This window comes from Solanum dulcamara, chromosome 4 (assembly GCF_947179165.1).
Source record: "Solanum dulcamara chromosome 4, daSolDulc1.2, whole genome shotgun sequence".
NCBI lineage: Eukaryota > Viridiplantae > Streptophyta > Magnoliopsida > Solanales > Solanaceae > Solanum > Solanum dulcamara.
In genome coordinates this window covers 5,475,120-5,489,827 of record NC_077240.1, presented here as the reverse complement: position 1 = coordinate 5,489,827, position 14,708 = coordinate 5,475,120, and the positions used below count along the sequence as shown (strand labels likewise).

Sequence of the window (14,708 nt, the reverse complement as noted above, 5' to 3'; positions counted from 1 at the left end):
CAAATAGGAATTCGAAGAAAATTAAATCTTTGTAATTATTAAAAATCAAAGATATAAACTTTGACTTTAATTTTAACTTCTTTTTTTAAAAAAAAATTAAACTAGACAAATGTTAATTAGAGTTAATTAGCAATTAAGAAATAATTGTTGAAATGTTAACTAGAAACAATTAATTAGTTGTTGAGATGTTAATTAGCGAAAAAATAAAAAAAATATGAATTTTATTTTTCATATTAAACTCAATTAAAAAAAATACAAAAATTTATGCGGGGTGGGTTGAAAATGAAAAGAATTGTTATGCGGAGTGGTTTAAAAAAAATTGCGGATTGAATTCAACCTACACCGCCCTGCTCCATTGCCATCCCTATTTGCGTGAGATCACATTGGCTTAGTACAACTTACTAATTTCTCAGTTTTCACTGAATGGACCTGTATGGCCTTCCAACTTTCTGCGAAGTCTGAATAAGAAAAAAAAAACAAGAGATTTTAGATTTAAACAGTCGAGTATATTAGAACATGTTAAGAAGAATTACAACAGTAAGAGCAATTTTCTACCTAACTTGTCCTCCTCTTCCTTGGAGGATCATCATCTGATTCACTTGATCTGGGAACGCGCTTGTCTTGCTGCTAGATAAACCTTGGCATGTTCTTTTGGGATTCTGCTTTGGAAATATCGACTCAAAACGACTCTTGCGTAGAGGGGTCACTAAGACGCTCATTCAACATACTGACAACTCCTGGAATAAGATTATGATGAAACTATCCTCTTCTGTCAAAATCTTAAATAAGCCAAAACATGCCAAGGCAAAACATCAGGACCTAGTAAATGAGCAAAAAACTTTGCCACATTACTCAGTTTATTAGTTTCAAGTGGATGGATGGAGTATTGCTGCACGAATGATTTCTCGAAGATTGATCAAGTTTGTCTATGTTTCATCTTCAATTTTCAATCATCCTCAGATTCTTGGTCCTGATCACCACCACCTTGAATCGTCTTCTGTAAACATTCATACTTGTTTTCATTTTCGACAAAACTAGGATCCGGCTTGAAAACATCTAATTCAACTTGTGGGTTTACCTTGTCTCCGAGAGAGATTTCATGTGTTAATTGCTCAACAAAGTCACAGCTGGCTCTTTTATCTACTACTCCTTCATGAAGTATTTCTCGGAAACCACTTCAAATTCTTATAGGATTAGAAAAGGTAGTGTGCCGTGCACAACTTTTTTTATCCCAGCATATCATAAACAATTGGAAAAATTTGAGCTGATAATCCCCTCAATATTTTTTTTTTTTTTGGTTTCCCTCTCCGTGTTTGGTATGCAAATTATTTGAATTTTTGCCAGGGCTCCATTTGTGGATAACGCTTCCTATCAAAGAATTTTTTAATACTCAAGTGTTGAATCCAAAACCTCTAATCAAGGCATTACATAATTGATGTCTCTCCTTAATTTTATATCATCCCATCAACATTCTTCTTTTTTCTTACAATAATTAAAACTATTTTTGAACTACACAAATGTTGCTGAACCACGTAAACCGTATCTTCTGTCTTGTCTTGTATGGTGAAGTTTATTACTGTATATATATTTTTTCTCTTCTAATTATTTTATTGGGGCTTGGAATTAAAAGATTCATTCAACAGGAAAGCTTTGTGCTTTTTCTAGCTTTGGCTGCTATTTTCTAATTCCGTGCCGCGGTACGACTTTTGAGTTATCTATTTGAGGATTTAGGACACAAGTTTTAAAAATTAGGTAAAAGGGACTCTTCATTAATTAGTGATAATGACACATATTTTAAGACCCACAAGTTTTTTTAATTTACAAAAGACCCTCTCTCTTTTTTTCGATGCCCCTCATCCACTCCTCAGCCCCATCCTCCCCCAACCTCCCCTCCTCCACGTCATCATCGCCTCCAAACAACTAGCAGATGTTTAAACATTTGCCTAAACAACTAACAAATATTTTCATATCTCGATCTCCAAAACAATTAGCAAATATTTTCATATTTCTCCAAACAACTAGCTGATGTTTAAAATATTCTCATTGTTTTAACTAAAGAATCATAAAAAAACACCTAAACAACTTAGGGTTGTTTAAATATCTTCTGATTGTTTGAACTAAACAATTTTTGATTCTTTAAACAATTTTTGGTTGTTTAAACAACTTCTGTTGTTTGAACTAAACAACTTAGGGTTGTTTAAATAACATCTCTTGGTTGCTTGAACAACTCGTGTTTATATAAACAACATATCCTCTCTTCTCTTTTCATCAATTTTTTTTTAATAATTTTCACAATCAAATCGGAGTGAAAAAATTGGAGAAAACAAAAGAAAAAAGAAGAGAGGAGAACAGATAAAATCGAATAAAGGAGAAAGAATTGGAAAAAGAAAAGAGGAGAGGAGAGGAGAACAGAGAAAATGAATAAAGGAGAAAGAATTGGAGAAAAGAAAACATAAGAGAAGAGAGGAGAGAAAACAGAACAGAGCGTTTGAAGAAAATGAAGAAAATTTAGGGTTTTATTAAAAATTTTGATATTTTAATTTTTTACCCTAAATTTACAAATATTTCAAATCAACCCCATTTCTTCATAATTAATCCCTAATTATATATTTATAACAAAAGAAAAGAAAAAAAAATACAAATCCCCTATCCTTCATTCCTCATCTCAAACATCTCTTTTAGCTCATTTTCCCAAGAGAGTATTGGTACAATGTACTATTCACAATAATAATGCAAAATTATTGTTCATCAACAGAAGACTTATCGTGAAATTATCAAAATAAGATAGTAGCCCAAAGTAGTTTTTGAAAAATATTTGAAAAATATTTGAGAACTTGTGTTCGTTGATACAATTTGCCACTATTTGGCAAATATATTTGGTAAAATTTCCAATTTTTTTTAAAAAACTAGAGCTTGGGAACTTGGGAAGTTTTAAAAATTTAAAAATAACCTCAAACTTTTATATTTTATAAAAACATCGTTTATTAATTTCAACTAAATATTTATATAATAACTTACTCCATTAATATAATCAACCAATATCATAATATCTCTTAAGTAAAACTTATCTATAAAAATGTCAACCGACCCTCTTTAATGAAACTTCTCTCAATGATTCAACAATCATATTTCTATTAAAGGAGTACATCATTTGCAAGACTACATGAGAAGTGAGAGAGAGCCTGAGAATGACAAAGAGCTATTTAACTATAGACATATCTCTTTGTGTAATGTAATTGAAAGAACATTTGGTGCGTGGAAAAGTAGATTTAGAATACTACGACAAGGCATGAACAACTATGACTTAGACATGCAGGTGAAAATAGTAGTTGCTTGTGTCGTATTACATAAATTTTTGCATGAAAATCAAAGCAATGATGGAATATTCACTAAATATAAAAGTGATGATATGATCGTTGATGAAAATGATGAACAATCGACTCAGAGTAACAATATTTCTTCATCTTCTCGATCATCTGATCTAGAAATAAAAGTTTGTCGGAAAGAGATTGTTCGTAGAATGTTGAAAGATTTTATAAAAAATAGTTTGTTATTACATCCTCCGAAAAAGAATAGTTTGAGTGATAAGATTGAGAAAAAAATATTTATTTTTAATTCGATTAATGTATTGCTCTTGCCTATATTGTTATTTTATTATTGTTGATTGTTATCAATTATGTTATAAGGTTTATTTCATTATAAAATGATAACACAAGTTTATGAGTATTTTTAATAATTTTTAGAACTTACAGGTACAAAATAATATTTTTTTAAATTTCACCAAGACTTGAGAAAATTTATGGCCAAATGCATAGTAAAATTTTACTTAAATTTCTCCCAAAAATAACTTACCAAGAATATTTGAAAACTTGGGGCCAAATGACAACTAGATTCATGGTATGACTTTATTTTTTTGAGCCAATAATTGAAAAAGTTAGGCATGTTGTTGATTTTATTCAAGAAAATAATAAAAAAATTAGACTTAAAAAATTTAAAAGAAAATGTGAGGAAAATAATCTTAGATCGAGATTAATGCCTGAAGAAGAGACTGGGGTAGTCTAGTGCTATCAACCATGGCTAAGGATGTGGTAAATGTTCCAATGTCAATTGTTGCATCGGAGAGCGCATTTAGTCAAAGAATACAGCAAATCAGAGATAATCGACACTCATAGGGGGCAATGCCATGAGTGTTTTAGTTTGTCTTAGAGATTGGATTAGATCAGAGCGAAGAAATAAAGAAAGATCACAAGACACGGAAGAAGAAGAAGAAGAACTGAAAGAAATAATGTCAATTGGAGATCCTTCGGCACAAGTTAGTCCAAATTACGTATTAGTTGATTTTGAAAAATATGAGTCAATTTCTGTTAATGTTAATACAGATGAATTGGAGGAAAATAATTCGAAATATGTAGAAATTACAATTTATTATATATAACTAATTATAAGTTTGTAATTTTGTATGTTTTGAATTTTATCAATACACTAGTAAAGTCAAACACTCATTGAGTTTTTGCATTTCTTAAAAATAAAATTCATAAATTTTATATGATTCACTTAAATAATTTTATTTACTTTACATAATCATATATTGAAAATTAAATTTGTAGTCACTATAAGATTTCAATACTTGAAAAAATATAATTATAATAGCTAGTATATTTGGTATATATTGTAAGTATATATATAATATAATGTAAGTATATAATTATAATAGATAATATATTGTGAATGTATTTGATGTACATTGTAAGTATATATAATATAATGCAATTAGATAATTATAATAGATAGTATTTTGTGAGTATATAACTATATTTAGTATACATTGTAAGTATATATAATATAATGTAACTATAATAGAATAATAGATAGTATATTGTGAGTATATTTGGTATACATTATAAGTATATCTAGTATAATGTAACTATAATAGAATAATAGATAGTATATTTGATTCGCTCAAGTGAGAATCTACAAGGAGGTTCGTCAAAAATTACATGATATATATAAGGTCAAATTCAAATATCATGCGTATATATAGTATAATAAACCCCCTTGTCACAAATGATGAGCTTAGCTCAATGGTTGATGGAGTTCAAAGAGGTGCGGCTTAACAAGTTTTGTGGTTTAAAGCCAAATATTAAAAAGAGACTTTAAAGTTATTTAAATCAAAATTATATTTATTTTATTTTAACTCTTAAGACAGGTAAAATTATATTATCGCCTATTTTTCCCACCCATTAGATTAGCATTTAATGTCTAGAAAATTATAGTCAGTTATATTGTGATATTTTCTCATTTATCATTTAATGTCTAGAAAATTATAGTCAGTTACTCAGTTATGCGATATTTTCTCATTATCACAAGGTATTCAGTTTGATAAAAAAGAAGCGACTTTTGGATGGACTAAGAGTAAATTTCTTATATAGTTATTCATATTTGGAAATTTGCCTTATAATATTATTTATGCTTTTTTAGGACTACAATATTATTCAATTATTTTTATTTTTATCAAAATATACTTCTCTCTCCTAATAGAATACCATGTTACATTATTTTATTTTTTTAACAATATAATTAAAACTTGTTTAATGTCTTATAAGCAATTTCTTTTAGCATTTATCCATTCTTAAACGTGTTTTGCACGTGTGCATCACGTCAAATCGTCGATCAATATAAAATGTATAAAAGAAAAATAAATTATTGAAAGATAGACCGACTTTAAGCAAAATATAAATATTTTTTTCTGGTGGAATTTCAACATTGGGCAAAAATTATCATATATTTTAGAAATTTTTTCTTACCATATATTTTAGAACTTCTTTTTTTACGTACAAAAGAAAAAAGAATACCAAACAACATTAATTCTCTATTTATTTTTCTCTTACCATATATTTTAGGACTCTTTAATTTTTTTAGAATAAAATTTTGATTAAAATAGTAAAAAGACGATTTTATTATTTTTTTAAAAAAAATTCCACATATTGCATTACTTACCTCTACAAATTGGATAATAAATTAATAATGTAAAGTCAATTTGGCCAGAGCTACATAATTGTCTCTTGTTCACCAAGTTCTTCAGGTACCCTTAGAATACAATCGAACTTTAATTATGAACATATTGTTGGGACCATAAACAACAGGGCGTCATATGATTGATATAAAATATAAGAAAAAATAAAAAAATAAATTATTGGTAGAATAATCTCCCTTTAAGCCAGACTTGTTTGAGGATTACATTATTGGATTCTCAATTTATAGAAGTTCAAAATATTTTCTTTCGAGATAGAATTATCTAAATATGGAAGATTTTTATTTTTTCTCCATAAATTTAAAAAGTTTAGTACTAATAAGTTTCCTACTTATTTTTCTATTAAAATCTTTTTTTTGCTTGTTGTTTTAACCTTAAAAAGTTATTTTAAAATACAATTAATTATAGGCCACTTATTCTACCCCAAATAAACGTGGAATCTTCATTCTACTGTTGCCGAGTGCCGACAAGTCATCTTAGAATACAATTGTGTTTAGGAGGTTTGTATCTCAAATATACTTGTTCTTCTTTTCCCGTTTTTTGTCGTCAGAATTTATTTTTATTAAATAATTAAAATAGTGATTTAATAATTTTATAAAATAGTGAAAAGAAAATTTTATCTAAAATCAAGTCTTTTAATAAAGGGCAAAAAGTTCAAACAACATTATTAAGGACCTTCATGCTTTTAATATAATATATAAATATATACGTGCTTTGCACGTGTGCATTGCATCAATTTATATAATTTTTTTAAAAAAATTATTAATGTTACACCAAATGTAATATTTATTTAAATAATAAAATAAATATTATTAGATTAATACAATAATTGAATTGAATATTTTTGAATATAAATATGATGGATATAGTTGAATCAGTTATATAACATTTACAATTATAGATATTTATTATATTAAAAGTACAAATATGTTAGATGAATTACATTGACAACTCATTTATGACCAATTTATTTTTAAAAAAAGAAAAGTACCAAAGTCACCTCTACCATTTTTTAAATTATGTTTTTAAAGAAAATTGGGGGTAAGGAAAGGGGAAAAGAAATTGCGAGGGGATTTTAATGTGGAAAATCGAACTTTTGCCAACAAAATGAAAGTTCAGATGGTCAACCAACTGAACTATGAAGATTCCCCCACCTCTACCATAAATATATAAGCAATGCATTTTTTTTTTACATTAATCTTTGATGCTTCATCATTTCTGCACTCCATACGTAATTTAGTTAGAAATCATCTTGAAATTGGATACTTTCAAGTTCCAATATTTATTGGTATTACAATGTGAAATCCTTATGTTCTATTTAAAGAAATAAATGTTCATATAGGATATGGTTAAAATATTTTATCATCTAAATAAAAAGACGTTTGCATCTTTATAGAAAAATGATAATAAGAACACATCCAAGAGTGAAGCATAAAAATAGAAAAAGCACAAAGCAATCTTACAATATCATTGAGATATTTAAGTTCTTGTATCAGCTGCTGGGATGATGTACCGGAAATTAACTTTCCAAGAGAACAAAAAGTACAAATAAAGAATTGTATATATATATACACACAATAGCAATTTGATGATAATATATCATTAAAAATACAACATAATATACGGAATTTCTTACCCTTCATGGCATGCAGTGTATATCCCCTTTGAAGGGCTCGGACATGTTTATATTTAGCCTGCTCAAGAAACAACAAAATGCACATATCTATGATGTTTTTGACTTATGATATATGAGATATGTGCAACAGATTGTAACTCTAATTTCAAGTGTCATACATAACAACTTCCTCTGTATTCACTACCAAATTTAATAATTTATACAAAGATACGGATTTTTATTATATTGATGTGTACATTTTTCCTTTGTTTTGGAAGGGAGGAAGAGATGATTTTATTCGGGTCACTTAGATAGAAAAAAAGGAAGAACAGTTTACCTTAAAGTCATGGGTGATAATATTATTAAAAGTGTGGAGAAGTGATATTGCCAAAGTTGAGAATTGGTGCAGAGGAAGCCATGGCTCCAATGGCCAAACATGAGTATTTAGGCCCAAATCATGCTGCACACTGCGCTATAATAAATATCCCAAAGTTGAAAATATAATAATAATAAATGATGTAGAAATTAATTAAGGCCAGAACATATATCGAAACCTCCAAAATCAGTAATGAGAGTTGTATAATCTGTTCAGGGTTGTGTGTGTCATACTGAAATACCCAATGTGATGTTGTTTGAATACACTATTGACTTGTCTCCACGGTATGGTATTTCATTTTTCGTAAAATATATGCAGTAAATTAAATACAGTAACAATTATCATGTTCACCATATTAAGGAAGAAAATTTCCTTTTCTTTCTCACACATAGTAAAGAAATAGATAGAGACAAGAACATTCACAAAAAGAGAATCTCTGTTCCTCCTTCCCATTCGCAAATCAAAACATACAATCAATTAAACATGATAAATAACTACACAAGTAAATCACAAATAAATCTATATAGTTAAATCAAAATTAATTCAATCACCAAGATAATATATCTGCGACATATAATTTGAGTTGGAAAATATTCAAACTCATGGCTGATTGACAAAAATTTATGGAGACCAAAATTTAATTGAATCGGAAGTTTAATTTGTATTAGGACTCCTCTATTAAAACCATATAATGAGTCTTTCCCCCAAGAATAACGGCAATTATAACCAAAACTAGGTACGATAGTTTTTATTTTTTTCCATTTTGGATTTTTTTGCTATTATTTTGAATCTTTTTTTACTATTTTTTGGGATCAAGTGTGTTTTAGTTGGAAAAAGTCTGTAGTAGGAATGCAATCATCATAAGAAAATATTTTTCATTTAATTTTTATTATGTTTATTATAGTCAATATAATAATATGATTAAAATAATTGTATAATAATTTGAGAAAAAATGTGGAAAGACGTTTTTATCTAAAGTGGAGTGTTTTAATGAATAACAAAAAGTTCAATCAACATTTTAAGGGTCTTCATGCTTTTAATATTTAATCAAATTTTAAATTAAAATTAATTAATATTTATTATTTATCTGTCAATATTTTTAAAAACTAATATAAAAAAATTAGAAGTAAAGAATATAAGAAAATAAAATTAACAGTATGATTAGTCGCAGACTAATTTACTAAAAAAATTATAAAAATGATAATTCGTATTGAAATTGGACTATAAGTTCCATCTGTAAGAGTTCGAATACATAGTATTTATTTAAAAGAGTCATATAATTATATATTCTTCCAACCGTATCAATCTTCTCTAACTTAAATATAAAGATAAACTTTTTTGAATTAACATAAAATAAAACAAAAAAATAAAACATCAAAATTTTGAATCAATATATTTGTCCTTATGGATTTTTATAATATACGTGCATTGCGCGGGTACGAAATGCATAGATTAATCATGCATTAAATTTGTATGTCCATATTTGTATTTTATAGTAATTTATATATTACTTTCTCCATTTTAATTTATTTATCCTATTTTAATTTGGCGCAAAATTTAAGAAAATAATTTTTTTGAATCTTGTGATTTTAAATCAAACATATGTAATATATTAAAAATAACTTTTAATTTTGTGTCTTAAACATCTCATATGAAAATTTGAAATTAAAAAATTGTTAAAAAGAAAAAAAAGATATTTTTTTAAACGGTAATTTTTTTAGGACAAATAAGTTGAAACAAATAAAGTATTCCGTATTTGATTTTTGTCCAAAATAAAATAGTCAAAAATAAAAATCTGCCTTGATAATTGTTCAACGGAATACATTGTAAAACTAAAAGTGTAGCTTATCATAATTTATAGCTATATATATACAAAAAATATTTTGATATCATAAAAACACGTTGTGTACTAATAATATTAATTTAATGTATTCAAATAAATAAGATAATAACTTTTTATAATTAATTTTTAAAACTATTAACAAATAAATAATAAATATTAATTAATTTAAAATTTGATTATCTTTTATAAATTTCAAAAATGGGGTAAATGCTAAAATAAGTTGCTTATAGAGATATCAAATAAGCTTTTATTGTATTGTTAAAAAAATTGTTAAAAAATATAAAATAATGTGATTTGTCCTCTCATTAAGAAAGAAAAGTATATTTTAAGAAAAATAGAAATAATTAGATGATATTATAATCCTAAAAAATATATATATATATTATAGGATAAGTTTCCAAACATGATGGTCATCTAAGGAATTTACTCAACGGACTAATGACCCTCCCAAGTCTCAATCGGTACATTAAATATCCTGGTTTTAACCACTATGTTTATCTCGAATTTAGATATATAGTTTTTTTGTCTGATTTATTTATTTTAGTCAGTTCTATAAAAAAAATGTAATTTTTTATTATTTGATAAATATTATCAACATTTAACTCATATTAAATTTCACTTATTTGCCAAAAAAATGTGCTTTTATTTAAAAGTTTTATTTATTTTAAAGGCAATTTTAAAATATTGCAAAGTCATCTTATATTTCATAAATTTCCTGCTACCTCAAACTACAGATAAAAACAGTATGAACGATGAAAACGTGTTCCCTTCTGCCAACTGTTTTTCCCCTTTTGGCCGACAAATTGATACCACACACTGAGGTAGGACGATAATTGTATCAAAATGTGTTCCCTTCACTGGTCCCTACGAAAATTATTGACCTTTAAATTAAATTACTGGCATTATATTCATGGGGGGACCTAAATCGAATTCAATAGTTTTTGCAAGTGGTCCAATTATATTAATAGTACTACTAGTGAATATAACACGTTCCTTTCATATATATATATATGAAACTTTTAGTTATCTTTTAAAATATTATAAAACATCATATCAATATAATATGGATGCAATATTATTCAACAACACAGGAATGGTCACCTTGAAAAGACCATCTCCAACTACTTATTGTACCACTTTATTCAGTCGAGGTCAGCCATCAGTTGTTGTATCAAAACTGTGCATCTCTACTGCTGGCGGCATGAAATTAGCTGAACCAAATTCCAATACTATCCGACGTTCAGGGAATTACAAACCTACTATGTGGGATTATCAATATATTCAGTCCATTAACAATCATTACGTGGTATATATTATGATTATATATATATATATATAGCACGCATTCATTCTATCATAACTATATAAAATATAAAATGTGTTGTATCATTCAGATAATAATTAATTAATTTAACGTTGCGTATAGGGAGATAAGTATATGGAGCGGTTTGACGAAGCGAAGAAGGAAATGAAGAAGAATTTGTTGATGATGGTTGAGGAATCAATAGAAGAATTAGATGCTAAGTTGGAGTTGATTGATGATTTAGAAAGGCTTGGAGTGAGTTACCACTTCAACGATGAAATTATGCAAATATTGAGGAGCGTACATGACCAAAATGCAGCCACAGGAGATTCATTATACTCTACAGCCTTGAAGTTAAGGCTCTTTAGACAAAATGATTTTCATATCTCTCAAGGTACGTAGGGGTTTGAGTACGCAACCTTATCTTTATTTTGTGAGTGTATAAATGCGTTGTTTTTGATGGACTCTCGGCTCAAGTAAAACATATCAAAAATAGTGCTATTAAAAGAAAATACAATAGCGAAGAAGTCGGATAGAAAATAGTACAGTGAAGAAAAGAATTGTAGAAGCCAAGAACAAATTTATAGCCTTACTTATAGGGCACGAGAACCCGCGGGTTCTCCAAAAAATTAGATATTTTATATACATATTATAGGGACTTTGTATGCTTTTTCTAGGTCAATGAACATCATATGTAAGTTCCGCTCCCTCTACCTATATTGTTCCATTAATCTCCTTATGAAATAAACGACTTTTGTAGTTGAAGGAACATGAAACCAAATTAATTTTCACTAATATACACACCCCTCCTCACCCTCTTTCAGGTTCATATATTCTATTCCATTTGTTCCAAATTCCAACTTCATGTGACCCATGTAGTTGAGAATTATAGGGTCAATCTCATTAATTTTTTATGTGATTTTGAACATAGATTCTTCAAGTTTATTTTTTATTAGGTTTTGACTAACGTATCTTTTCATGTACGTTTTAGATATATTGAAGAATTTCAAGGACGAGCATGGCAATCTCAAGCAGAGTATTTGTAACGACACAAAAGGGTTGTTAAAATTGTATGAAGCTTCATTTGTCTTTACAGAAAATGAAACCTCTTTGAGAAATGCCACACTGACACATCTAAAGAGTTATGTTGATCATAATCAGTATTGTGGTACTGAAGAGAACAATATAATGATGGAATTAGTCGTCCATGCCTTGGAACTTCCAAGACATTGGATGATGCCAAGATTAGAGACGAGGTGTTATATTAGCATTTACGAGAGAATGACAAATGCTAATCCTCTTTTACTCGAGCTTGCTAAATTGGACTTCAACATTGTTCAATCAACACACCAACAAGATTTGAGAATTTTATCAAGGTACGTGTAAACACATCTTTTAAGTGAATAAAAAAATTGAAACTTTCAATTAATTTCAACTAAAATATGAAAGGGTGAAAAAGTCAAAGTGCTAAAACATTAGTTTTGATGTAAATTAGGTGGTGGAAGAACACAGGGCTTGCAGAAAAGCTTCCATTTTCAAGGGATATACTGGTTGAGAATTTTATTTGGTCAGTGGGAGCATTGTTTGAGCCTCAACACAGCTACTTCCGGAGAATGATAACAAAGGTCATTGTTTTTATATCAATCATAGATGACATCTATGATGTTTATGGCACTCTTGATGAATTGGAACTCTTCACTCATGCTATTCAAAGGTAATTACGTAACTCAACTAATTATAATTGTCTATCACAAAATAATTAAAAAAGGGGCAGCCCGGTGCACTTAAGCTCCCGCTATGCGCAGGGTCCGGGGAAGGGCCCGACCACAAGGGTCTGTTGTACGCAGTCTTACCTTGCATTTCTGCCAGAGGCTGTTTCCAAGGCTTGAACTCGTGACCTTCTGGTCACAAAATAATTAGTAACGACAAATATTAATTTAACCATTTAATGTCGAGTCGGAGAAAGAACAAGACAATTATCTAATTTGTCTTGTATTTGTCATGAGAAAATTTAATTTCTGGTATTATAAATTCAGATGGGATATAAAAGGAATGGAGCAACTTCCGGACTATATGAAAGTATGTTATCTTGAACTCATCAATATTATCAATGAAGTGGCGAATGAGGTTCTCCAAAAACATGACATCAACGTTCTACCCTACCTTATAAAATCAGTAAGAATATTCATTCTACTTAATAAATAATTTATTTTCCCAAAATTTCCTGCGAGTCGAATTCAATATTTAAATGGCTATATATACATGTATGTTGTTAATTAGTGGACAGATTTGTGCGAATCATACTTACAAGAAGCAAGATGGTACCACAATGGATACAAGCCAAGTCTGGAAAAATACATGGAAAATGCAAGGATCTCAATAGCAGTACCAATGGTCTTAGTCCACTCATTGTTCCTTGTCACAAATGAAATTACCAAAGAGGCCTTGGATTCCTTAATCAATTATCCTGACATTATTCGATGGTCTGCTACTATTTTTCGTTTCAACGATGATTTGGGGACATCCTCGGTATGGCTTTTATAGTTTATACCTTTTCTCTAACATTTATTTTACCAAAAATAAGACGTATATTACTGTATCTTAGTATAATGAATAAACACGTCTATCAAATTGTGTGTCTCATTTATTTAAAATTCAGGATGAATTGAAAAGAGGTGATGTTTCCAAATCAATTCAGTGTTACATGAACGAAAAGGGTGCTTCCGAAGAAGAGGCAAGAGAACACATTACGTTATTGATAGAGGATACATGGGAAGCAATGAACAGAACTCAGCGGAAAAACTGTCCATTTTGTGAAACATTTATTGGAATTGCAAAGACTATTACAAGAACATCACACTTCATGTATCTACATACCGATGTCAAAAGTAGCATCTCCAAAATACTTTTTGAGCCTATCATAATTCCTAATGCTGCATTGCATCTCAACTAATTTCATCCCCACAGAATTTCGTCTTAATTAGTACTTTGATTTTGCATGTATTCCATAGACTCCGATTCACAATTTAAAAGATTGCGTATGATTTAGTCAAAAATGCATGGATTCTCTTGTAAACCCGTATATTGTACATTTATGAAGAAGTGCTATTTTCTGAAGAATTCATTGGATGAATTGTGTTAAATTTTCAAGAACATCACACTGCATGGAGATGGGCACGGAATTCAAAATTCTCACATAACAAATCGAATTTCCAAATTACTCTTTGAGCCTCTCATCATGTAATACTTAATTTCATAGTGTATTAACTATTCAATACCTAAAAAATGCAAACAGCTCTACTTTTCATCATTCTTCAGTACTTCATTGACAATGTGTAGTCAAAAGAACCAAAATCATGGTAATAAAATTAAAGACTTGAAAAGCGATCAACCTCTACAAACATGTGAGGTCATGTTCTTTCAATGAATTCATAAATTTTCTCTTTCACCATCTATAAATCAGTTTTTGTGATACCAAAAAAGATAATCCACTACTACCCAACTGCCATTGCAACCCCACCATCGTACCGTCGTATATAT

General features: G+C 28.7%; 1 protein-coding gene and 1 long non-coding RNA gene across 2 annotated transcripts; one reads left to right on the top strand and one right to left on the bottom strand.

Annotated features, from left to right (window-relative positions):
- Nucleotides 1-273: 273 nt before the first annotated feature.
- Nucleotides 274-2,053, bottom strand: LOC129884556 (uncharacterized). The gene is made up of 3 exons (XR_008765959.1): nt 1,079-2,053; nt 556-997; nt 274-458 (listed from the first exon to the last, which is right to left on the bottom strand). It is a non-coding gene; the product is annotated as an uncharacterized LOC129884556 (long non-coding RNA).
- An 8,846-nt stretch (nt 2,054-10,899) lies between these two features.
- LOC129885724 ((R)-linalool synthase TPS5, chloroplastic-like) lies at nt 10,900-14,297 on the top strand. Its single transcript, XM_055960113.1, has 7 exons — nt 10,900-11,171; nt 11,292-11,562; nt 12,160-12,544; nt 12,664-12,882; nt 13,205-13,343; nt 13,449-13,697; nt 13,828-14,297. The coding sequence occupies exons 1-7, from the start codon at nt 10,929-10,931 to the stop codon at nt 14,119-14,121; spliced, it is 1,800 nt and encodes a 599-aa protein (XP_055816088.1). The 5' UTR covers nt 10,900-10,928; the 3' UTR covers nt 14,122-14,297.
- Nucleotides 14,298-14,708: the final 411 nt, after the last annotated feature.